Here is a 26791-nt window from a genome sequence, read left to right on the forward strand (position 1 = left end):
ACGAACTTATTATTCCTGATTAGATCTAATAAAAACAAACAAAAGTACGAGAAGACATATTTCTATTTATAAAAAATAGGGGAATGAACGCATAGTAATATCGTAAATTAAACCCAGTGGGTAATATTTTTTTTTTAGCATGACGTACACCTACTCTATGGTTTCCGAATAAAAAAAGAATATAAAGTGAACTATAGATGTTGACTATAAATTTTACAAACGTAACATCGTATAATTCGCGAGAATTATAATAATTCCTATTTTCGTATGATAAATATTAATTTGTCAAGTTTAAATGTCTTCTGGTTTAATTTCTCTTATTTTTTTGTTTTTTTCTTTTTTTGTAATAGAATAAGGAATTGCTAACAATTTCTGCATTTGCCACTTTTCCGGTAACATATATACATAAAAAAGAAAAGAACAAGCTAAATCAGTAAGTATAGTTTTGATATAATAAATATAAGAAAGACGGGCGAACACACGTTTTCAAAAATGTTGATTACGTTAGAAAATCATTTAATGCACGATTCATATTTTCTACATTATTTTCTTTATTCCGATTAATTAAAAGTATCATCACATCGTAAGACCGTATTAATCGAAGCGATATCACAAATAAAAGTACATACTAAGTATCGTCGTTTAAAATAATACTTTTCCGTTAAGTGCTATTAAGCATTGAAAAGTGAAGTGATATTTGTTCTTCTTCGCTTCCAATATACAATATATTTAAGTTCAACTTCGTTTAAAGTTATGTTCAGTCCTTTCAGTCCTTTTTCAAATAGTTTCGTATTCTCGTTAATTAGAGTTTATAGACAATTTTTTATTATTATATATGTATATACGTTAATGTATATTAATAATTAAACTTAGAATGATAAAAGTCGTTTACTTAATTATAACTTCGTTTTAAATTGCCGTTAAGTATACGGTGCGTCGAAAAATGTATAATCAAAAAAGATTCGTATTTTAAATCTACGAGCAATCTACATTACGTTAACTACTAGATGTGTTTCTACTTAAAAAAAAAAAAAAAAAAAAAAATTAAAAAACCCTATACATACGAATCTTATAATATATATATACAGGATCTTTCACCTAAATAGACCACCTTAAATATATCGATTATTTCGTACGATAGAAAAAAATGTCGGAAGGGAAAAAATATTCTGTTCGAAGGCGCTGATACGGTAATAGGCCGAATTTTTTTCGAGATTTCAATGTCATCGTATTTTTTGTAAATAGGACTACATATTTTCACTACACCAGTCTGATAGCTTATAAAAAAATGAATCCAACAAGGTGCAATATGTTAATCTTCAAGTGATCTTTGCCGAGAAAATTGTGAAATGTTGAAGAGAAGATTTTTTGCTTGTATGAGTGTTTTACACATTAATTTGCATTTGTTCCTCCATTTACCGTCCCCTGAGCGCGTACTGAAGTTACTGACAGACATTTCACAATATATTTAAGGTGGTCTAGTTAGGTGAAAGACCCTACATATATATAAATGTATATAGAAACTTTACAATATGTTAACTTGCCAGTTTGTATTCGTTCGCGTTATTAAACATAGTACATTATCAATAATAATACGGACTAAATGTTAAAATCTTTCAGCAAAACCGATAAAATCTTTTGTTTTGCACTTATTTCACCGCAAGCGCTATTCCACGGTCCATAATTGAAATTCAATATTTCCTCTGCGTGCGACAAATATCGTCGTGTCTTTTTTAGGATGTTTCTAAAGAGTAAAAAAAATATTTTTTCCTTCGTTTTTTCTTTCTTCTAAGTGATTGAAAAATGTGAGATATAATAAATTACGTTTTTATAAAAATAATCTTAACTTACTTATACCACTTTGTCACTGTATTAGGTTCTTCTTGAAGATATCTTATACATATATCTGTAAGTTTATTTAATTCATTGGCAAGTTCTATGCTACAAGAACCATATCTTTCACTTATGGCAGCAATGCTATGTTCCAAGTATGATATAGAATCTAACCATCGACCTATCGTCATAATAAATTCATTACAATATTATTTTCATTCAAATATAATGATTAATTCTAAAAAGAAAAAACTTGTACAGATACAAACCCATAATGGCATATACTTTCCCTATAAGATCCAACGTAGCAGTTATATCTTCGTGGTATTTATATAATACAGTTCTCCTAATACTTAAACATTGTTTCAATTTATCCAGAGCTTCCTCTTCTCTCTCCATTTCTATATAATCTTGTGCATCTTCGAAAAGTTTCTGGGCATGTCTTAATTCAATGTCATAATTTAAAGTAGGTGTTGCACCACAATCCAAGCAATGCATATAATAATTATGAACAGTAAACAAAGCTCCGCTACATTCTGGACATTTTATAGCATTGAATCTTTCCTAAAAAATATTAACGTTTATTATATACGATATCGCGAATTCATACAGTGTCTCTGGGTCTACTGGTCAAACTACAGAAATATATACTACAAGTTAATATAAGAAAAAATATTATGCAGCTTTGCCAGTAAACCTCGAGACATCTTGTATATAGTTTACTCTAATTTATAACATAATACAAATTTTTTACCATAAAATATTGAAGTTCTGGTATGGTGCAAGGTTCACATTTGCAAGTAAAGCAATACTGACTTTTTAAGGCTAATTGTCTATAATTTCTTGATATTTGTCTAAAATGTGCACCTATTAAAACAGATTTAACGAATTATGTTATTAATTTAATTTTCATCATTTCAAAATATCCTATTTATTTAATACTTTATTTACCATAACAGGTATAAATTTCTTCTCCTGCTCCTATATCTTTTATAGCCTTAACAATCATATATTGGTCCATGAAACTAAAAAGTCATAATACGAATAAAAATAACTTCATTATCGATCCTCTTTCTTACGATTTGTTGAAAAGATAAATATTAAGATATTTTTACCTGCTTATTACATTTGGATCACAAGAATGATTCATCATACTCGCAGAAGAATATACCGCTTTTGCAAAACGATTTTCTCGTTCTGTTAGAACCTTATCTTTATCTGACACAATTACGTCTAATTTTGTAATTGTATGACCATTAGAGACAAGTTGCAAAATGTGTCTCAAAAGTAAGCTGCCTACGTATAAATGCCTATCACTTTCTACAGAAGGGTCACAGGGAAAATTATAACTCTCGTCAGAAAATTTGGATATCAAACATTCCGTAAGATCGTTTTGTTCAAAAAAATCAGAATATTTTATAAGATAAAGCGTAAGCATAGTTGCCGTCTGAAATATAAATGAATTGTTATTTAAAATGGAAAGAAAACAAGTCTATACTAATTGATGTTTCAAAGCAATTAAATAATTAACTTACAATTCCAAAAGCGATAAGATCTTTTAATGGTAACTTTTCATAATTTGTTATTAACTTTTGAACCTCGTTAAATTTGTTTCTATCAGTTGTAGCTGAGCACATTAAAAACATCTTTAAACCTAAACGTGCAATTCCATTATGATTCCAAAGTCCCATTTGACTACCTAGACATTCCCAGCGATGATATAACGAAAAATCGTCGTTCCAACATTTCATACTACAGTATAAGGTATCTAAACACATCGTACACCTAAAAGATATTTTTACCTATTAAAAAATACCTGTATATTCGTAGTGTAAGTGTATAAAACAGAAAAAAGCAATAATTACGGAACAGGAACATCTCCATAAGGACGACAACAATTTTCACAAAAACCGCTCACTCCAGCATAATCCACAAGTACGAAAGCAAATGGTTTTTCAACAAAAAGTATTTGACCTTTTTTTATGTCTCTATTAGCTACAACGTATCTTCCTTTCTCCGATGAATATTTTCTATCTACAGCTATCGATGCAGAAGGAAAATCAGGATTTTCTCCAAATGCGAGTTCAGGCAATGATTGCGTTCCATCGTTATCTTCGGTATCTTCTACATCATTATGCGTACATGATGCAAGAGATGTCAAGTGTGCGATTTGTTTTTCTATATCCTCTGTATATCGATAAAACAAAAACCTTGTTTTAATACACAATATAAAATGAACAAACAAAAACTTGTATAATTGTAATAATTAACAACCTTTTTTCACATCTGGTAGGTCGGTGCATTTAGCCATTAATTCACGTACACGAACAAGAGCTTCCTTAGCTTTAGTCGGTTTTCCTAATTTTAAATAAGACTGTACCGCTCTTAGATACAACTTATGTCTCAACTTTTCTGGATATTCTAACTTAATAGCAAGTTCAATATTTTTAATACAGTCCTTGAAAATATTGAAAAGAAATTTTATATTTAAAAACATGATAATTTAATATAATTCGATGATATTAATGTTAAATATTCTTGCATTTATTTTCTTCGCATTCTACTTACTTCATATTTTCCCAGATGATATAAAGCGGCAGATCTATTTGCAATAGCTAATGGTAAGACTTCGCTGTCTGCTGGAGCATATAATGCAACCTTTGTATAAGATTGAATACTTGAAATATAATGTTTTGCTTGAAACTCTTTGTTTCCAGCATCCTTGAACACCTTGGCTTTTTCCAGCGATTTAAAATCTCTGTTATCGTATTTTTGTTCTAACCACAAGGATATGAACTCCCTAAAATAAATAGGAAGAGAAATAAATTAGTCTTTTTTAATAAATGCATGTATCAAATGTTTAAAATGAAACTAAACAAAGAAAAGTATCACGAACCAAATAAGAGAGAGCATATGAAAAAATATGTGTGGATAGTAATAAAGAATAATCCAGCAAACGGAATTAAATGGGCATCTCTCTTATTATTTCAATGCTATCTCGTGCATCCATTGTTTAGCAGAAAGGAAATTTTATTGAAACGTACCTTACTTCTTGATCGGCCAATAAATAAGTCATCAATCTTATTTCGCGTTTTTCGTTATGCGCGATAAAACGCGTGATCCTTAGTTTACGATTAAGTGGCTCCAATAAATGTTGCCACTCCATATTTTTAAAAAGCCGAATAATCTAATACTGCAATTTAGTGAATTTCAAATAAACAAAAATATATTTAAATTTATAGGTTATGTTATGTCACAGCACGAAACGGATTGAGATCGCTAACATTGATCAACAACATTGCAGTTTCGGAAAATCACTTCTAATACTTATTATAATATTTAATATATTATTATGTAATGTATTAAAATTTCTTTTAATATTTTTCGAACGTAACGACAATACAAGAATATTTCACAGATAAATAGTTGCTTTATAAGCGTACGTACATTCGCGAATTATTCAGATTTTACTCTTCGTTGTTGGCTCACTGACTGAAAAGGTATTGACAATATTTGATAGTTATTTCCTAAAACTGTCATACTGCAGTAAGTTATGCAATGGGATATTTTGAAGGAATAACTTCTAGGGACATTATGCTTTTGAAAAATTAGTATTAATCTAGAAAGTACGCATCTACATATCTAGAATAGTATTAATCTATGGTCGTATCGAAAGCAACGCTCTGCTATTCAATGCATATGCACTATTTCTAAAGTGGGGATAATACCAGAAGTTTCAGCCAATTGCGCTCTGCTATCCAATGCGCATGCGATTTTTCTAGAGTGGGAGTAATAACAAATGCATCAACCAAATGGTAGAAGGTGCATAGACGTATATAACCCTGGTGCATGTTTCAGTTGCAGTCATTTCTTACAGTATGTTAGACGTGAATGTTATTAGAACGTTTAGATTGAAATTAGTGTAAAACTATTCAAGTAAATAAACAAACATGCCACAAGGAAGAAGAAAAATACCATTTAGTGGCAAAGCTAAAAAGCAGCAAATGCAAGCTAAGAAACAACGACAAAATAATGATTTATCACGTATGTTAATTGATGAAAATATTTTTATTATAATCGTTTTAAATTAGATGTCATACTGTTAGTACAAATTTTATCTCAACGCATTTACTTCTAGCTTCTGATAATCCATACGAGAATTTAAGAGAGGGTAGAAAGAAGACTGAAATAGAGCATACAAATATCAGAAGACAGAGAAATAATAAGACAGATGAATTCGAACAAACATGTGATTACCGTAAGAAAAAATTAGAAACATTGCAAAAGATTGAAGAAGAGAGTAGATCTACGATTGATATGATTTCTCTCAAACAACAAGAACTTCGGACCATTTCGGATTACTTTCCATCTGATGTAGACATGCCCAAAAGACCATTTTGGAATTATGATATGCAAAAATCCGAAGTGGAAAATAGAGAAGAGCAATATTTTCATGTAAGTACTGAATTCTTATGGTAGTGTAGTAGTAGTAGTAATATTAGTACTAGTCATAGTAAACATTCAGATAGAAAGTCTTAATATTTGATTAATTGATAACTTGTCTTTATTTAGGATTATAAACAATCTTTAAGAAAGGACGTCTACTATTATGAAACAAATTTAGAATTTTGGAGACAATTGTGGAGAGTTATAGAAATGGCAGATATATTATTGGTCATTGTCGATATTAGATTTGCTCCTTTGATGTTTCCACCATATTTATACAACTATATAAAAGAAGAACTTGGAAAAGATATGATTTTAATTCTCAACAAAATTGATTTGGCGCCTCCTGCTTTAACATTAGCTTGGAGAAATTATTTTTCTAAACTTTATCCTGAATTACATATATTAATGTTCACGTCGTTTCCAAATAATAAATTGAAAAACAATACAAAAGACCAAGGCACTAAGAAACTCTGTAAAAGAGAAAGATTGAAGATGGCATCGGAAAAAGCGTTACAGCTATTGAAAGAATGCAAAACTATTGTTGGAGATAACGTTGATTTGGGTTCTTGGAATGCTAAAATTGAAGAAGAGATGCATTCGGAAATGGATATGGAAGATATAGACAGAAAGAATGATATTGTCATTGAAAAACAAGATTTTAGTTATGTAAAACATGAAAAATATAAAAATGGTATATTGACTATTGGTTGCATTGGTACACCAAATGTTGGAAAATCATCTTTAATAAATTCATTAATAGGTAAGTAATACACACATAAGTTATGAATAATTATATTCTTATTACTATGCAACTTTTCTGTTAAAACTAATTTCTATTTTTACATTACAGGTAAAAAAGTAGTAAGCGTGTCTCGTACGCCTGGCCATACAAAACATTTTCAAACAATCTTTTTAACCAAAACGGTTTGTCTTTGTGACTGTCCCGGTTTAGTATTTCCATCATTGATTTCTGGACCGCTTCAAATTTTAATGGGATTATATCCAATTGCTCAAGTCAGAGATCCATATAGGAGTATCAAACTCATAGCGGAACGAATAGATTTACCCAAAATATTAAATATAAAACATCAATCAGATTCGGATACCTGGTCTGCCATGGACATATGTGATGGCTGGGCTGCTAAAAAAGATTATTACACTGCTAAAGCAGCGAGATTTGACACTTATAGAGCTGCGAATTCAATTTTACGGATGTCATTAGAAGGAAGAATTCGTGTTTACATTTATCCTAAAAATTGGTGTAGGATCAAAGGTATTATATTACTTTTATTATTTTTATCATTATTATTTATCGTAATATTGCAATGAAATATTATTTAATATTAATCATCGAATATCTATGTTTTTTAGAATATTATGAGAACCAGCATATTTTAAATGAGACAACGAGGAAGATGACAAAAATGAATCTGCAGGAATGTAAATCACAAGACCGTGCTACTAGTTCCTGCGTAAGATCTTCCTTTTCCAATGACGAAGAAGAGGAAGAAGAGGATGAACAAAATGAAAGGTCAAAAGAAGGAACAAGCGAAGAGGAAAGTAGGGAGGAGGAAGAAGAGGAAGACAATTCTTCGGAACTATTCAACATAAAATACGCTAATAATAAGTTCGACGTTTTACCTGTAGATATGTAAATTTAAATGATAGAAATGTACAAATCTGTGTTATCTAAATACAGAATGTTTTATGTAAAATATTTCAAATTAATTATTTTCTTTGTCTATTTAATATTCAACCCAAATACACATACACAATTACTTGCGCATTTATAATTATTACAATACTAAATTTCTAACGATATCTAAAGTAAAAGTAATTATTCTTGATTGAAATATTTTTACTACGATATACATACATAATATCGATAGTATATAAATAATTATTGTACCAAATTGCTTTAACATATCTTTAGATTACTATAAAGAATCCTTTTTGAAACGATATAGATTGAATATTTACATCGGATAAATTTTCGTTACCAACGATTCATATACTTGAACCAATCTTCCTATACACACGAATGATACGTTTAATGATACCATAACGAAAAGGATAAATCGCGAATACGCTCATTAATAATCATTGGTCCTCTAAAATGAAAGATTTAAGTAATAATGATTTAATTAGTACCCATTCTTAAATATTTTCCTAATTTGTGCTTTTATTTGTAATAAAAATATTTAAGTGCGTTTATATCAATCGATTATTATCAATCTTGCCCGCTACTTCGTACGTAGGCCTAATAAAATTTTTGTTCCACGTTTAATTCTAATAATGTAATTAGACGTGGATGTCAACTTTACCGAAAAATATTTTTAAACTAGTAGTTACTAGCCTAATCTTTCGTACATAATTCATGGTATATGTACATATACGCTGATATTATATATCTAGAAACAAAGTACTCTGCAACGTGAATTTTTTTGTGTCGAGATATGCTTATGGTATTTTATATGCCTATAAGAAATGAAAAAATATTCTAAATTTATACTAAATTATTATTTTCTTTAATACCAGCAGCTTCGTCGTGCCACATCATTTGTACATTATTTCAATTTGCACTCATTTTGTTATTTCATTTTTAAGCTCCTAAAATCTTCTTCACCGAATAACCGGGAATAGCATAGAAAAATAGGAGTATGAGTAATATCAAACCTATCATTATCATAGCTTTTAAAATAGCCCATTTATAGTTGTGCCAAACGATATATTTGATTGATTTTAACGGATTCAGGAACCACATGAACGAAGCATCCGGTCGACTGTAAAACAAAAAAACGAAACAATAAAAAGCAAGGAATTCAAAACGTAATACAAGAACGATCATTTAATCTAATATTATAATATGAAGGAAAATACTAACTTGGGTTTATCCAAAGGGTCAGGTTCATTGCGACCAAAACCAGCAGGATTTTTTTCCGCTTCTTCTTTCGTCAATAAATGTATTTCGGCTTCTACCTTACCCTGATTAAAGAAGCTTATTATTCGTTTAGAGTTTACATAATTAAATAAAGTATTTAATTAGATCTATGTGACCATACCGTGAGTTCCATATCTTCGTTTTCCTTCTTCACGTAAAAAGGCCACCAACCTTTTACTCGTTTCTGCTTAAAAATATTAACCATTGGTACAGAACCATCCGTTTTTAACATACCAAGCGTACATAGTTTGCTATTCTTTGCGCCACGTGGAAATCGATTGAGATCGAGAGTGATTGCACCTAAGAAATCGTCTGCTGAAAAGTGATCGGCATCCCATACCTTTCAATAAAGATAATATGATAAATTTCATTAATGTTATACGTATTTTTACAAGATTTTATAAATCGAAATGATTTTTCAATCAAATCAATCTTTTCAAAATTTCACACTAGGTGTGTCCTTTAATAACGTTTGAAAAATGTGTACGGTAAACTCTAGGACGTCCCATAAATCTTTAAAACTATTTACAATCGTTCTTCCATTGTCTGCATTGTATTTGAAAAAGCAATAAAGGGAAAGAACGTGACGATTTTTAATGAGCTGGATGAATGAAATGTTTTTTCAGGTGAAGAGAATACTAGTTCCAAGAGCGTTTTTATTTTTCGAATGACCTCGTACAATGAAAACATCTGAATCTGCATTTCATTTTAAAATAGGAAATAAAACGAGAATAAAAATATCAAAATAAATGGAAAGAAAAGGTGAATGAATTCAAGAGAAAACACAAAAGAGGAGATTGTGAATAAAATGTAAGTGTATATATATATATATATATATATATATATATATATATGTTCTGAATCATTTGCATTCCAATCAAATAGTAATTGTTTAAAGTTAAAAGCAAGGAATACTCCTGTGAGTGAGTCAGTATACAGTATGATCATTTGTTTCGTATTATTTCTCATCTCTCCCTAAATAATATGAAAAGTTTAGGTTTGTGAAATATACGTTACTTGTAATTCTAATCGTGCTGGAATTTTACACTCAGATTCGTCCCAACTAAAAAGACTTTCTTTTCGATTGATGACGATCTTCTCTTCGGCAACAAGATAATCAAATGGAAAAATGAATCTCCAATTGAAGTTACCCTCACCAGTCAATGATCGATAATGGATATCCGTTGATTGACAATCCTCTGGTCCTTTTAACCAACTATCATAAGAAGAAAAAGAGTAGTATTTAGAAATGTAAAAAAAAGATAAAATTTGATATAATTCGAAAATGATATTTAATTTTACCCTTTAACGTAAATATCGCTCATCTTTTCGCCGGTAAAGAAAGCATCATCTTCGAGCACGACGTCATCTGTATTCCAAATGATCACTCGTAACTCATAACTCTTTGGTTTCCTAGGTGATATGTCGATTGGTGAACCTGGTGAAGGCATATCCATTGGAAACATGTCCACCCACATTTCCAATTTTCCTTGTTCAATACCTGGCTTTTCGGGATTGTAAAGTGGTCGAGTTTCAACGTGTTCGGGTACTAAAGTAGAACCGATACGGGGAAAAGAATTCCATTGATGAAGTACAGCCAAGGCAAGGTGTTCTTCTATACCTGAAAACAAAAATCAAATCAAATAAAACGCGTCTATTTTGATTATAATAATCAAATTCGTTAGAACCTTTTGAATGAACGTAAAATTCCATATCCTCGTTTGACAAGGAAAATGTTTTTCTCCCAATGGTTACGCGCCCATGAGAATACACAGGACCATCTACTTTACCCTCTTTGCATAATTTAGATAAAATTTGTGTAGGTTTCATTGCATCCCTCCACTTGTTATAACCTGATCTGTATAATGTGTATAATCAAGATTAAGTATTTATCGTGATCAATAATAAAGTACGTTAATAACAAACTAACTCATCGTATCGTCTTGGAAAACCACAAGTGGCACGATGCCTACTATAAAATCGATTTTCCAAATCAATTTTTGTCTCGCCGATCATATCATCGGTACCAACTAAATCCCAATCGAGAACTTGAACAGTTAACAAGGAATCCTGAGGAAAGGTAGCTTCTATTTCAAAACACCTTCAACCCATCAATAATAACCCATCAATAATCAATAAACCCATCAATAGTAGGTATATAGACTTTGTAATTTTATTTGAAAAATAAAAGAAAGACGATACTTACTTCCCGAATACAGGATTGAGCTGCTTAGAAACATAATGTTCCTTGTCACTAATCCTTTTACCACCCAACTGGAGAACAACATAAGGATCAGCTTTACCATTAAGATCGCAAGGATGAAGATCGTTGGCCTTAACGATGTATACTCTGACAAGCACATGAATAGGTTCGTTAGATGGTACACCTTGAAAGAAACCATACTGAGGATCAAATCCCATCACGGTATGATCTATCAGATCCTTCGGAAGTGGCCATTTGTAGACTTTTAAAGCTCCTTTAAAATATCCAACGATTCTATGCTCGTCCTCGGGTTCATCGCCAGTTTTCTTGCCCCGATAAAGTTCGAACGTATGCAGCCATTCCTTGAACTGTTCGAATTCAGGCTGAGCTTCTAATTCGTTAGGATAAATTTTGAGGAGAGCTGCTTTAGGAATGATCTTTCTTGGCATGTGTTTTGGACTCAGTTTCGACACGAATTTCGATGCATTTGACGGTGATTTCAGGCCAAACAATTTCTTGCTTGGATAAACGCTACCCGGACTTTTTTCACCTGTAGTTGTTAGTTGCCTTGCTTGGCCTTGTTCAAATGCATCTTCCAAAAAAGCTGGCAAAGTTCCATTCGGTTGCGCTTGAAATATAGATTTTTCTCTCCTCAATTCTTTATTTTCCTCGATCATTGCTTCGACCGATGCGAAATACTTCGTCCACCAATCCTGACAACCATCTCCATCGTCAAATATTCCAACGTCATCTAATCGTTTCAATTATTACATCATTATATATATATATATATATATATGTTATAACTTGAAATAGTAGATAAAGTTTGACGATTAACTTACTTAATCCGATATCGTTCAGTGGACTCTGCTTTTTTCGTAGATTTTGTTCGGTTTTATCTCTTTTAGTTTGCCAGACACATTGTTCAAATCCTAATGTGATTATCGTATCGTTATTATTTGAACCAATATCGGATTGAGTAAACGATTCTGGCATACTCGTTTGTTGTTGATACTTCGATCTTCCTTGTTCGAGGCCTAAGTTAACAAATAAATGTATGAAAATGTGATCCTAATTCTAACATAAGATAATATTAGGGTGAACCAAAAGTTTGTTCGTTTATTATGTCGAAAGTTTACTTTAAAATTGCATAATAGATTGTTATTGCTTATATATTATATATATTGTTAATAATTTTATATGTTATTATATAAAATTAACTTTGGAAATATCAATTTAAAAATGCACGAACTTTTAGATCGTCATAATACACACAACAAATGGATAAATAATGTTTGTTTACCAGCACATTGCAACTGATAAAGACTCTTCTTTCTCTCTTCTACGTCTCGAGCTCTCTTAGTTTGCGGAGAATAAGTATATTTGTGAATCGAATTAATAGTATGCGTGCCTACAAGAGTGTATCTGCCGAAACTTCTACAATCGACCGCTCTTATCGTTAACGGTGGCCGATAAAGTTCTTGCTCCGGCAATTCTAATTCTAAAAACTTAATAGGCGTATTGAAGTTTGGATTTTTCTTAGCGTTTGCTATAACCGAGGAGTACAAAATGTGGCCGGCACATTCAACGTCGACTCTTGGTTTGTCTACCGTTAATAAATGTACTCTTTTTAGATCTCGTAAACCCCAGAAGAGTACCTCTATCCTAAAACATAAATAATTGTTTAGAAAAAAAGAAAATATATATATGAAGATTCTTTCCATGTATCATTTCTATTAACACACGTTCCCTGCCACGTGCCCCAACCAGTTATGTGTAATAATGAAACCACGCGAAATACCAGAAAAAGGGTGACAACCTTTTGTAATGATTACCCTAATAAACCATACTCTTATGCATTGATTGTTTTAACAAAATTCATCGCTACATGAAAATATAAGTCAAATATAAGATATACTTTCTATTTCGTATTCACTTTTGTACATAAATCTTATTTCAATTATTCGAAATGAAATAAATTTAATGAATAAAATTTAATTTAATAAAAGGCACACGTGTGTAGCTTAGAAATGACATCTCCTTATAAACAGCACAGCAGGGAACGTTTTAAACAATTACTTATTACCTATATTTTGCTAAAGTAGGTCGTATTCCAATAGGTACTGGAAGAATGGGACCTTGATCAGGACCGGAAGTAAGTATTTGTTGGAATTTGTCCTTTGGGTCTGGCAATGTGGGAAAGCCAAGATCTTTTGTCGTTGGATGTTCGAGTAATTCGAATACAGCTAAAAGTTCTCCAGCTCTGCCAGCTCCTCTTGTAATGTCGTACCATTCCAAGGAGGGTGGATAATTAGGCGGAACATAATTTTCTGACGTAAGTTTAACGTGCGGTTTTGCGATAGCACGACCAATGTACTCGGATTTTCCCTGGAACGATCGATTGAAATCATTTTTTTAATAAGACTTCTATCTAAATATGTAATAAACAATCATAAATATAAATCGGTGCGTATACAAATAATTATATATAGGAGTGATTATCAATGCGAAGTTCAAAGAACGATATGTAAGATTTTGGTAAGAAGAATAAGAAGAGGAAGAAGAAGAAGAAGAATAAGAAGAAGAATGTGCTTGAACGCATGTATACATTCGTGATAATATAATCCTAGAAGATATTCGATTAGAAGATCTCGACAAAATTTATTCGAAATTTGTTCGTATCGTCGAATGATAGCGAGGATTAAAAAAAAACAAGTTGTGTGCTTGTGTATGTTCGTTCCATTTTCCATGCGACGAGAAAAATACTCTCGTAAATCATCGAGTGTGCTTTGTAGAATGTGAATTTATGAGAGATGTTACAGGTCGTATACAAACTGTTAAAGCAGAGAGATAATCCTTTTCATGCAGTGTGTTTTATGTCCACGGTTTACACAATATGACTCTGTAAAAGAAAGAATCGTAAGAATGAATCAAATTATGAACACGATAGGCGGTCTTCGATTCGCTCGATAACGATTTTATATCATAATGCGAAACGTATGTAATGATTGGAATGATCTAACGAAACAAGAACAAAAAGAAACAACAAAACAACAACAACTTACCACTTTGTCCTGGTCGAATATCTCGATGACTATCGATGGTGGATCCTTTTTAATTTCTTCAGCGGTACCATAAATTAAAATGTCGTCGAATAGAAGCAACTCGTCCCACGTTGGGCTCAATGTTTCGTCTATTACTTGAGTCGATTTACAAAACTCACCGCAAATAACGCGTGCGAACGGATCCGATAAACCGGACGCATCGCTGCCGATCAACGATCGTGCTTGATACATGTGTGCTCTCAGTTGAAATTTCTATCAACAGACAATGATTTGAATTATTATTGATTAACACACGTTCCCCCTCTAACGTGTGTACAATTTCCGGTATATGCAAAAATGCATTTGTACGATAAGCTGAATTTTTTCATTTGAGATGTTTTCATTTAAAAGTAATTGCTGGTAACACTGTTTTATGGTGTATGTCTTATGCTAGTAATTAATTATATGTAAATTATAATAATAGAAACCGCGAGAAATACCACAAGAAGTACACTTGGTTTAGAAATGACATCTCCTCATAAACAGCATGGTAGGGAACGTGTTAATGATAAACTCTCAAATGCATTTACTTACGTGCTTATCAATGTAATGAATGATCGTCGGTGGTAAAGCACGCAACCTATCGAGGTTCCTAAGTTCGTGACTCATCTCATAACCCTTAGGTAAACCCTCAATGAAGTATTTTTTGTGCTTGAGTATACCCAACCACATATAAATTTGTAATTTCGTTTGTATAGCCCAACCGGATGGTCCGAATCTCTTCTTTCCTGGAAGCTATATAGTAACAAATTACATTAATATTATCATTTGATTCCGGATGTTTATATAAATGGCGTATTTTTATAAAAAGAAACATGGATGAAGCAACGAGACCAAGGCACAAATACTCATCATGATCGGGAGGTGCTCAAAATAAATCTTACGAAATATGAATATACGAATATATTCATTCACGCAATGTTTGTAAATCATGAAAAAATAATGAAAAAAACATCAGTAACTCCTAAAGATCTATTTTTATACGTAGTTACCAACCTTTAAAAACATCGTTTGTATCTTTCCACAATTTCTACCGCATTCTTCGTCAACGATAGAATAGATCAATTCCCTGCAGGAAATCCTTTGATAAGCAACCCGTCTTCCGGAACTGATGACCCAAATGAAGACATCGGGTAATGAATCTTGCGGCTGCAAAAACACAGAGAGGTCTCCCTAGGATATCTAGCTTAATTTCTAAGCTTTCTTTTTTTTTTCTACTACTTTAAAATATGATCTACTCTTCGCGATGATCCACCACGCGAAGAGTAGATGGGGGAGGTTTTGCTTTTTTTTTTTTTTTTCGGTTTTTTTGTTTCATGGTACTGACATCCTCCACTAAGAACTTCAATTTCTGTAGATAGTTCTGTGCCGTTTTCAAGCGTTCCTTGAAACTGTTCTTCGTAATTATGGCCTTCAAGTTCCTCGCCATCGTCCCGATGCTTTCCATTTCTCTTTGACAAAGTTTCATCCTTTCCTTGTCCAATTTAGTCTTACCAACGCCTGGTCCGGTTGCACTAGATTTGCTGATGCCAACGTAACGATTGCAACTACTAGACAATTCCTCGAGAACGGTCTTCAATAATTTCTCGCTAGCCGGATCCTCGATTCGTTGTTGCACCTCAGTTAGTCCTTCTTCCTGATCGATGTTAAATGATACTCGTTAAAAAAAATTGTTTAAAGTAAGAGAGAGAAAGAGAGATATTCTATATAAGAACAAACAAAATATAATAAGCTCACCAATTTGTCCACAATCTTGCCAATGATATTACTATTATACATCCTACGTCTATAATCTGGCCAAATACTTCGTACGTGAAGACACGGTTTATCATCCCAGTATGGTAAAAAGTAATAAATTTTATCATGAGTCATTGGTTTCGTGGTCGGTGTTGTACTTTGCCAAGATCCGCTAACAACTTCTTGCAATTCTTCTTCCTCCCCGTTGGATCCGCTTCTCATTTCGCATATCTAAATTATTATTCATTATTAACTATTTGTTGGATATATACGAATTCGATGGGGATATACGAGAAACAAGAAAATCCTACACTTTTTAAGATCAATTTAAAAGAACAAAAAAAATTGTATATTATATTATATATTACATAGAAATAAACAATGTATAAAGTTAAATCCTTTACCTTGGAACTTTCATTGTGTCCGTCCAAAGCGTTACCAGCATTACCAATAGATATCTCGAAATACATTGGCTTATCGCAAAGCTTCTTGTCTATCATAGTAGCATCCATTATGGTTGCAAATAAAAAGAATTCCTCGTTCCTCGCATAAGCTGCTTCGTTGATTGGCACGGTTGGTTCAACCTCGACCTCGCAAGGTGTCATTTCAACGTTATCACTTATCTCCGTTCTAATCGCTACCAGTAACCTGGATTTACAAAGAATTAATCAATTAATTACGCTAACTTGTGAATTATTCTTTTTTTCTTTTTTCTTTTTATTCCTAATAATAATATATTAGACGAATATTAAGGTGAGCCAAAAATTCATACGTTTATTGTGTTATAAACTGCATAATGGATTGTTTTATCTTCTTTTATAAAATTTACTTTGAAAATATTAATATTAAAAAGTGCACGAACTTTACACCCTAATATACTAATATATTTAATAAAAAGTAAATAACCTTGCTCTATAAGATATCCCTTCACCTAGTCCAGTATTCAAGGTTGAGTGTTCATCTATCAAACTATAATCTCTAATGCTACCATAAAGGTGAATAAAAGCTGGACCAAAGGTAGGTAGGAAACCCTTTTCACCGTCGTTACTGATCTGTTTCAGATCGACAAAGTGAGTACCTATAACTGTAGCATGCACTGGGTCGTTATCGCAGAGTTGGATTTTTATTCTTTGACAAAGTGGTGGAAACATTTCTGTGAAGACGATCTGTTCGTTCCAGATCGGAGCGTAACTGTGTCTTTTTACGCTTGTTTTTCCCTGTAACGAGTATATCCTTTATCAAATATTGTATAACGAGAAGAGAATTTAGAGCCCCTTCCAAGGCTAAATTAACCAATGATTTAATTATTATTAATTATTGTCCAACTTACGCTCAAACCAGCAAACGAAACTTGTACGTAAGGATCAACGAGATCTTTGACTTCACCGGTGAATGCTTTTTTCACATTAGCCATAATACTGCTGTTCATTTTTGGCAAACCATCGGCTCTATAGATCTTTACAATAAATTTTGCCCTTTGCCTTTCAATCGGTACACCATCAGGAAGCAAAAGATTTCCCTCGATGTCGTCCTCGTCTTTCTCACTTTTCGGTGGAATTTTAATGGTATCACCCTTTCCAATAACGCTTATGTCACATTTTAAATATCCCTTGGGACCTCCAGCTACGTCGTCTGGATCGGTCAGAAGAGCCCATTTGTGATAAAATTGATGATCTGCGAATGTTATTCGATATGGTTTGTTATCAATTTCGATTAATAAGAAAGATATTTCGTTAGACATGTAATTCGAAAGATAACATTCTAGAGCCACGATTTCCTTTCAGTATACTAAATCATCTTTTTTTTCACATGTAAAAAAGAATTAAATCAAATTCATTTTTTTTTTACACGTTTTTTAGATTCCGAAAAATCAAACGGATATCTTTTTCGGCACGTTCTTTTTTTTTTTTGTTTATCGCGACAGTTCGTCTAAAAAAAAGAATTAAGTGTATGTAATGTAAAACTAATAATAATAATAATAATAATAATAATAATAATAATAATAATAAATCATTTTTAGACTCACGACCAAGAGAATAAATTATTCAAACATTTATCACAAATTATAAATCTAATTTGAAACATAGATCTTTAATATTAACTGTAAAATAAACACTAATCGATTCCGATAAATTTTGGATCAATGTAGTTAATTAATTATTGGTATTATTGCATAATTGTTACCTGGATCGATATAATTTCCTATTTCATTTAGTTCCGCCTCTCACTAACCCGTTAAATATTAGATTAGTCAGTTGGTTAATTATTCGCATGGACTTTAGAATGTGACATAGGTAATAGAATAATCGAATAGTTAACTGATTGATCCGTGAGGCAAACTCGTTGATTACAAGCCCGACACTAATTGTATCTAAATTTGAATTAGATAATTTATATCAAAAGAAATTAATTGGATTTATTTTCTTCGTATATTTTTTCGTTTTTAACGGATGTCGTGGCTCGCGAATGTAAAAAAAAAATGTTTCAATTGCATGCAAGCACTCAGGATAGCGATAGAAAGAAAGTGTTGCGTTTATCTGGTATTTTTATTTTTTTCTTGATAACTTTGGAAAGCGATGATGATTAAATCGAATTCTTACCTTTACCTTTATAGAATTATACATGCATCACCCATAATAATAAATTTAATACAATTTATATCGAGCTATACACGTGCTCTTTCTTATTTATGCTCTAAGTATTAAGTTTATGAGTTTTCCGAAATCAAATCGCAGTAATCCAATAATTTATTATCTCGTTTATAAATCAAAATAATTCATTTTAAATTCCTACGACAGATTTATTGTAAAATCTGCTAACATATGTATCTAATATCTCGCATTTTAATTTAAACGTATATATCATTAGTTTCAATTGAAATCGTTGAATCAAATGATTTTAACGATAATCTCACCATGACAAAAATGAAATATAATATTTATCATCGTTAATTATTATCATCGTTATATTTTATTCGGTTGAATTCTCATTGAATTATTTTCAATCGTTTCGCGTTGTTTTCACAAGCTGTTATCGCGTAGCGTGTAATATTAGAAATACGTAACAATTAACTATAACAAATTTCATTGTAAATAAATTCGTACGTAACATTGTAACACATTTAATCACGTATGAACGACATTTTGGCGAGAAAATTAAACGATATTCATATTCAATTAATTATTTTCTTTACTTTTTTAATTAATTAAATTAACGAACGAACGAACGAACGAACTAGAAGAAGAAAAAGGAGAAAAGAAAAAGAGAAAATGAACATACACACACACAAACAAACACAATAACGAAAGATAGGTGGAAACAATTCGTATTTCGATCGATATCTTTCAACTAATTCATAAACCCAGATAAATTCTTGAAGTAATTTCATTTTGAAAGTTGCATGTAACGCTTATTAAAAAAGTTACTCGCCGGTAAAGGGAAAAAATAAAAATACAAAATTTAAAGTTTTATAACAAAAAAAGAAAAAGAAAGAAAAAAGGAAAGGTTTTTCCTCAATCGTTATTACCTTGCCTTCGGAAAACGAGCAAGCGAATGATTTAACACTATACTACGTAAACTTCCGGAACTTTTAAAATCGAAACAATACTACGAGAAACTTTTTTCTAAATTCTCATAAACGTAAACTAACTTTTGTCCTCGCAAATAAAATACGAACAATTTTTAAAAGTACGCACACTATTTTTTTTTTTAAACGGTTTAAATAAACCGATAAGTATATTAACTTCTTTTTCTTCTTATAGAATATAAATAATAAGCGATAATACTTTTATAAAGCACCATCATGCACCATTGATACAAAATATATACACACGTACATTTAAAAAAAAACAAAAAACAAAATTTGGATTATTAGATAAAGGTCTTACAACTCAAATACATATGTAAAAAAAGCATTTCTAAAAATAGGCAATACTTTTGTATTTTATTTTCCTTCTGATTAATTATTTAAACTGATAAAAATATATTTAATTATTCTTATATACGTATGTAATTAATTTCTAAAAGTCCTTCCTTTCTTTTCTTTTTTTTTTTTTTTTTATTAAACACCACCATGCGTTATCGATAAAAAAGAAGAAAAAAAAAAAACATACAACATACATTTAATTAAACAACTTAGTAGAGGATAGAGAGATAGAAAGAAAAAGTATTATATCAATATCGTAAAACGATCTGACGATCTCGAGAGATACTTGTTTCATTGTATTTTTTATTTATAAAATCGAGAAGACAAAAGTGCTTTCAGATTAAAACTAGAAAAACAAGAAAAGAAGAAAGAACAGGATTGCAAGCGATGACAATGAGATAGATCCATTTTTTTCAAGTATTGCGTGTACGCGTGACGAATTAATTTTTTTTTTTATTTGAATAGATGAAGATGAAACAGAGAGAGAGAGAGAGAGAAAAGATGATACAATCAATAACGTAGGAATAGTCCAAAAAATAGTAATAAAATTTTTGTAGATTTGTTGTTGCAATTGTTCTTATTTTTTTTTTCCTTTTTTATTTTTTTTTTTTTTTGTTTCTGAACAATTTATACCTGGCTGTGCCCAAACGGTCGCGATGTCTAACTTAAAGCTGCCCAGTGTTAAGTTAGCACGCAAGAGATTCCGCGATTGCTGCACCTGCGATATATCGTCAAAAGTTATGATCAATTAAAAAAAAACAAAATGTACAATATCTCCGATAATTGGTCATTGTTTTTCTTTTTTTTTTTATTTCGTTCCAATTACCCCCCCCCCCAACTCCCCTACCCTATCCCTCGTCCCACTCATTCGATCTAACTCACGCGAAATTTGTCTATATATCCAATTTGAGATAAAATTATTTATTTATATTATTATCCATATTACGAATCCATTTAGTCATTTAGTTTTTTAATAGTCTATCCTTTTACGAAAGGGGAAATAAAAAATAGAAAAAAAAAAAAAAAAGTATGAAAGAAAGAACGTCATGGTATATTTTTCCGTTTCTTTTTCAACCATTAATAGAGATTAAAGGAAGAACTGTATTAGCTGTACACGCTTCACGTGTAACACCCACGTAATTTCTTTCAACGATAAACGAGTTCCATTTATTTTCCTCCGACGAGTTAAGCTCGTTTTTCTTGACCACGTGAGTAGATTCTTTTCCGATCGAAGGAAACACCTTTGACTTTCCAATAATGAGTGTCGTTTGTCTCTTACATATTCTCGGAATATAACGAATGTAAAAAGTATTCGCACAATAATCAAAAAAATATATATATATTTTATAAATAATTTAGATTTATTTATTATTTATTATTTCTTTGATATTAATTTATCGTTCCTTACGACGTGCACAATAGTCTCTCGGTAAATTACTTGTACAATGGGAACATCTTAAACCAAAAGAAAATTACAATACAATAAAAAACAAGAAAATGGGGTCAAGAGAAATCGTTTTGAAGAAAATAATATCGTATTCGTCCTCGAGAAAATGCAGTATTGAAGTTGCATAAAATTTTAACTCGTTGATTGGTAAGAAATTATAGCTAGCGACAAAATAAATGAAAAAATAAGAAAAGTAGAAGAAAATTGTTCTAACATCTTTTTAAAGAAACAATCATGATCTTTTTTTAAACATACTTACAGATAACGTGATGATCTTGTCGAAAAGCATTACTGGTGGCATGTGAAAATCGAAAACGAAGTACTGTAAAAGAAAACAATTGTATTATATTATTTTTACGAGATAACATATAGATAAATATTAACACACACACTAGATTTACAGATGTTTTGTTCATTATTTTTGAAGGACTTATAAACATTGTGTGAATAAAGGGTTGAGTAGAGGAATTAATATTTACGTATATTTCATTACGTAACTAAAAAATAATATTTAAGTTTTGCATATATATAGTAATCAAATTTTGAATGACTCAAATTGGTTCAGTCCACAAATCAAGTGTTAAATAAAATAATACCGAAAAGTTGAGACGAGAAGAAATTTAACGATAAAAAATTTCAAACGGATTCGATGCTCCCCTTTCAAATTTAAGTCCAGTACGGATTTACGTTCACTCCTTGACAAAATGTTATTTAAAAAAAAAAAGAAAAATATTAGTATACGAACCTCATTGTAATAAGGACAATTAGTAGATTCTTTGACGCTGGTGTATTTTCTCTGATCCCCAACTTGAACGCAAACAACTGGATCCATATTAAGCCCTGCTAATTGTCTCGCTTCTATGATAGTCACGCATACTTGATAATCTTGAGCTTTCAATGCTCCTTGAGCTGCTGTATCATTTGTCTGTAAAATATTAAATTTACAAATATTAAAATTAAAAATTACAAATGAAATAGTACGTAGGGTTTTATTTGAAATTTTCTTGACATTTCAAATAATACCTATATCATTATTTTCCCATCTAATCCTTGGGGAAATACTATTATAATACACTTGAGAAATGTTAACAACAAGTGAGTGTAATCGAGAAACGAATAATAAATTTCTAATATCTCGTTGTGAGGTTAATTTTATTCTCTTGTGCTAATACTACTGTGCATTATTAAACGAGTATAATTTTTAATTGTAGGAATAAAACAAAATAACAAAGTAATTAGAAAATCAACGTCAAATTTAAAATTAAAAATAAAATAGCAATTATTCGTGCACCAATGGAAGTATAGGTAATCCTTCTATAACACGGTAATTTAGTTCCTAAAAAATGCCCTCTTGCGTAAAACCCAGAGTTCATTATTCCTTCGCGTCATTATTTTAAGGTAATTTAATTTTGTAAATATATTAAGCAAAAATGATATTATCCCACTGCTGTAAAAGCACAGTGTGTGTTGTACAAAAGTTTTTTCCAATTTTCTTATAGTATTAGAACGAAACCGTGTTATAGGAGAGCTATCTGTAGTGAAATTTTAATAAAATAACAAACGATACCTTCGGTTTCGGTTTTTTTACTGATTTTGTAACAATTGGTTCTTCTTGCTCGTTATTAATACTCGGTTGGCTCTCGTTGTCGGACGGATTGGTTTCAAGTGAGGTCAAAGAATTTGTTCTCGAGGGTTCGTTTGAAGTCGGACAACTCGAATCTCTTCCATCAAGAAGTTCCTTTGTTTCAGAATTGCTGTCGCAAGATCTAGCTCTTGGTGGTCTCTGTTTTCCTAACTTCATGAAAGATTTCATGCTTTTCAACGTTGAGCTTCTGCAAACAAGAGTCTTTGTCGTGTACCAAGGTTCTCCTAAGTTATTTTAGGTATACTGTTTAAAAGCTATTGCTTAAAGGAGCTTTTGCTCGTTAAAAAACCTTGCAATAACTACGTCCGTATAATCCTGACAAACCAAATTGAATTTCCACCGTTTTAAAAAAAGAAAAAAAATAAGAAAATGCTTTTTGTTCTCGTCAAAAGATGGAAAATCTCATTTACCATAACGGTATTTTATTTCGCGTACAACAATTAATGTATATTCGTGAACATTTCGTGTATATTAATAAATTTCGATAATTTGTTTCATCAAAGAAATAATAAAAATAAAAATAAAAATAAAACAAAAAAACGATGTTAAAAGTTTAAATGTTAATTAAAACGAAGGACAAATTGAAACGAATTACAAATAAAATGCAACGGATTGCAATTTTTAATTCAAATATTATATCATCGAACGGGAAGGAAAACTTTTATTCCAATTTCTGTCATTTTAATTCGATATAAATCGATCCATCCCTTGGAAAAAAGTAAAATTATCCTCATTAATCAATATCTGATTAAAATCCTAGGAGAAATTTATTACACGTTTCATCTATCTAATCAATTTGACATTTCTCTTGCTCGTAAATTTCATCGAAATGCAATTGGATTCGTCTTTCCTTCGTAAACATTTATACTGTTTCCTATTTCGTTCGTAAAATAATCATTTAAACGTGCATCATATACATGTAAATGGGTTTGATAAGTTTTTTAACCTAACGCATATAAAATAAAAATATTTTTTTTTCCCGATCGAACACTCGCTCACTTTTATTAACAAAATAAATACAAGTTTTTTTCGTCGAAGCTCAAAATAAAGTTTTCCGTCGTAAAGCTTCACTAAATTGACGAATGGTATAAAAAATTATGATATTTTATGATCGCGAACGAAATCATTAATGAATTTCAATTAAACCGACTACTCTCGTTAATGAATAAAAAAAAAAAAAAAATAAAAGTAAAAATATTTAGCCCTTTTAAGTTCTATGAACGCATATATACGTTTGGTAAAAGTTGCAAGCGTGGACTATCGACGCATATATGTGTTTGCTAATATTCATGAAAAATAATGTAATGCTGATTTATTTATCGTTTGTTGTTATGAATCATGTCATATGAAAATTATATTTTATAAGAAATAATGACTGTAATTATTAAATATAATTTATCATTTGATTTGGTAAATAATAAACTAACTAATAATAGAAAATATTTCAGCTAAAGGTACTCAGTACTCGAAGGATTAATACGTTACGTCAGTATAAATAACTGAATGAAAATAAAAAAAATATAATTAAATTGGGGGCTCGGGGTATTATTAATTATTAATTAATTAAGATCAATTTATTGACCCTTTTTTTTAGATCGTAACTTCTCCGTTAAATTACTAATGGATTGTTACGGGAAAAAATCGTGACGAGCATCGTTAAATTTATCGAACTACTTTGCCAATGGTGGTGCCAATCATTACAAATCCTATTAAAAAAAAAAAAAAACTTTTCGCGTTATCTAAACTAATCGAATTACATTTAACTAACATAATAAACAAATAAAAAATAAATCAAAAAAAGGGGAGAATAAGTTAAAGGAGAAAGAATTTCATGTCTCGGATTACATTTAACGAAATAAAAAACAAATGGAAAATAAATAAAAAGAAAAAAGAAGGGGAATAAATTAACAGGAAAAAGAGTTTAATGTTCTGAGATTTCTCCCACAATTACGTTAACTAATTTTATCAGTTTAGATAACGGGAAAGATGGTAGTACACGTTATTCGTTTTTACGAGCCATTTATTCTTCTCTTAAATGGCAACTGTCTTAATTAAGAAAACGTGACAATGAAAATATATACTCTTACCTGTCGTTAACGTACAAAAGGAATAATTTTGAATTTTGTTTTATATATTTATCACTTTCACGTATACATCTGAATATATTTTGTACCAATTCGTAGAATAGTAAATGAAGAATAAACAATGAAATTATGTATCGCAATTAATTATCATTCTGTAATTTGATTATTATTTTCTGTGATTGTGTGTATGTGTAAATAAATTTATATCATTTCGAATAAACGAATCATTAATTGACAAATTAACAACGAACGAACACACATTTTGTTTTTCAATGGTATTGTTACATTTATTCCGATATTTGCAAGCTTAATAATCGCTATTAAAAAAAAAATCTTATAAAAAAAAATATGTGAACCGTTTATATCGAAAATGACCTAAGTCCATTTGTCAGTTATTTGTCATTAACAATAGTAACATGTAACATCTGGAGTTATCTGTCGTAGAAAAAACATTTTGCGGGATAAATAAGACTGGATTTAGGTCGCTTTCAAAATAAACGTCTCGCGTATACGACTTATAGGATAAAAATGAAATTAATTATAAATAGAAAATGAAATGTAAAAATCTGTATGTAAATTTTAAATCGTGCGAGACTGTTGACGATTAAATTAATTAAAATATTAATTAAATAAATAATAAAAAAAAACACATGTGTGAATTTTAATAAGTAATTAATTTAAATAATGAATAAAATATTATTCTTATATATAATAAATAATTCTATCTTCGAATTGTGTGAGACTGACGTGAAAGGTTTCATTTAAATGGAAATAATCGAATTTCAACACGCATATATACTTGCTACATTGTATACGTATATGTATATACGTATGATTAAAAATTTCAACGATCGAACGTGAATACAATGAACGTTTCGTATCAATGCACACAAATTGTAACTTTGGTTGTTCGGTGTTAACGATAAGAGACCTTACATCTATCCTTTTACGTAGAACATGTCGATGTCTTTTCCTATAGTCATTTATCATCCTGTCGCACTACATTTTACAACAGGATTTTCATTCGCGCTTTAACGCTTTCTAGGAAACTCCTATTTCACTATCATTTCTTTTTTTTTCCTTTTTCTTTCCCTTTTACTTAAATCAACACGTTGTAACAAAGTTAATTAATTAAATATAACAAAGAATAAATCAAATTTATAAGAAAAGATTTGTCGAATTGTTGATAATTAGGCCATCGTTTATTTTACAATTGTATTAATCTAATTTTTTTTTTATAAATAATAACGAGAAATAAAAAAGGAGTAGTATCTTCTATTTTGAATGTTAATTATATTAATGTATATTGTTAAACTAAACATAAGTTAACATTAACTGAATTTAAGTTATTTTCCTTAAATGTTTTTTAAATAAAAATTAAATATTTTTAACTACTTACACCACTCTCAAAATAAATAGTTCA

General features: G+C 30.6%; 3 protein-coding genes across 4 annotated transcripts in view; 1 reads left to right on the forward strand and 2 right to left on the reverse strand.

The window, feature by feature from the left end:
* Positions 1 to 508: 508 nt before the first annotated feature.
* LOC106790363 (SET and MYND domain-containing protein 4-like) lies at positions 509 to 5324 on the reverse strand. Its single transcript, XM_014755186.1, has 11 exons — positions 4878 to 5324; positions 4402 to 4633; positions 4108 to 4291; positions 3699 to 4020; positions 3369 to 3618; positions 2949 to 3280; positions 2785 to 2858; positions 2588 to 2700; positions 2103 to 2397; positions 1852 to 2014; positions 509 to 1744 (listed from the first exon to the last, which is right to left on the reverse strand). The coding sequence occupies exons 1-11, from the start codon at positions 4997 to 4999 to the stop codon at positions 1600 to 1602; spliced, it is 2232 nt and encodes a 743-aa protein (XP_014610672.1). The 5' UTR covers positions 5000 to 5324; the 3' UTR covers positions 509 to 1599.
* A 275-nt stretch (positions 5325 to 5599) lies between these two features.
* On the forward strand, positions 5600 to 7999 carry LOC106790365 (guanine nucleotide-binding protein-like 1). The gene is made up of 5 exons (XM_014755189.1): positions 5600 to 5877; positions 5972 to 6288; positions 6406 to 7042; positions 7133 to 7555; positions 7654 to 7999. The coding sequence occupies exons 1-5, from the start codon at positions 5784 to 5786 to the stop codon at positions 7935 to 7937; spliced, it is 1755 nt and encodes a 584-aa protein (XP_014610675.1). The 5' UTR covers positions 5600 to 5783; the 3' UTR covers positions 7938 to 7999.
* Positions 8000 to 8013: 14 nt separating this feature from the next.
* Positions 8014 to 26791, reverse strand: part of LOC106790364 (otoferlin-like) — a 28425-nt gene continuing 9647 nt past the window's right edge. Inside the window, exons 5-27 of one of the 2 annotated variants that reach the window (XM_014755188.1) lie at positions 23207 to 23471; positions 22385 to 22564; positions 21899 to 21961; positions 20826 to 20910; positions 17598 to 17941; positions 17174 to 17484; positions 16672 to 16915; positions 16268 to 16498; positions 15858 to 16166; positions 15527 to 15679; positions 15065 to 15265; positions 14495 to 14743; positions 13513 to 13814; positions 12730 to 13091; positions 12269 to 12463; positions 11430 to 12177; positions 11154 to 11324; positions 10912 to 11081; positions 10526 to 10844; positions 10241 to 10439; positions 9345 to 9563; positions 9167 to 9267; positions 8014 to 9065 (exon numbers count right to left, since the gene is read on the reverse strand). In XM_014755188.1, the coding sequence (XP_014610674.1) occupies positions 8885 to 9065; positions 9167 to 9267; positions 9345 to 9563; positions 10241 to 10439; positions 10526 to 10844; positions 10912 to 11081; positions 11154 to 11324; positions 11430 to 12177; positions 12269 to 12463; positions 12730 to 13091; positions 13513 to 13814; positions 14495 to 14743; positions 15065 to 15265; positions 15527 to 15679; positions 15858 to 16166; positions 16268 to 16498; positions 16672 to 16915; positions 17174 to 17484; positions 17598 to 17941; positions 20826 to 20910; positions 21899 to 21961; positions 22385 to 22564; positions 23207 to 23471 (5602 nt within the window). In that variant the 3' untranslated portion in view covers positions 8014 to 8884. Of the gene's footprint in view, positions 9066 to 9166; positions 9268 to 9344; positions 9564 to 10240; positions 10440 to 10525; positions 10845 to 10911; positions 11082 to 11153; positions 11325 to 11429; positions 12178 to 12268; positions 12464 to 12729; positions 13092 to 13512; positions 13815 to 14491; positions 14744 to 15064; positions 15266 to 15526; positions 15680 to 15857; positions 16167 to 16267; positions 16499 to 16671; positions 16916 to 17173; positions 17485 to 17597; positions 17942 to 20825; positions 20911 to 21898; positions 21962 to 22384; positions 22565 to 23206; positions 23472 to 26791 lie in introns of both variants that reach the window. The other variant, XM_014755187.1, reaches the window with a different exon arrangement.

Source organism: Polistes canadensis, unplaced genomic scaffold (genome assembly GCF_001313835.1).
Source record: "Polistes canadensis isolate GaletaPanama2010 unplaced genomic scaffold, ASM131383v1 scaffold_233, whole genome shotgun sequence".
NCBI lineage: Eukaryota > Metazoa > Arthropoda > Insecta > Hymenoptera > Vespidae > Polistes > Polistes canadensis.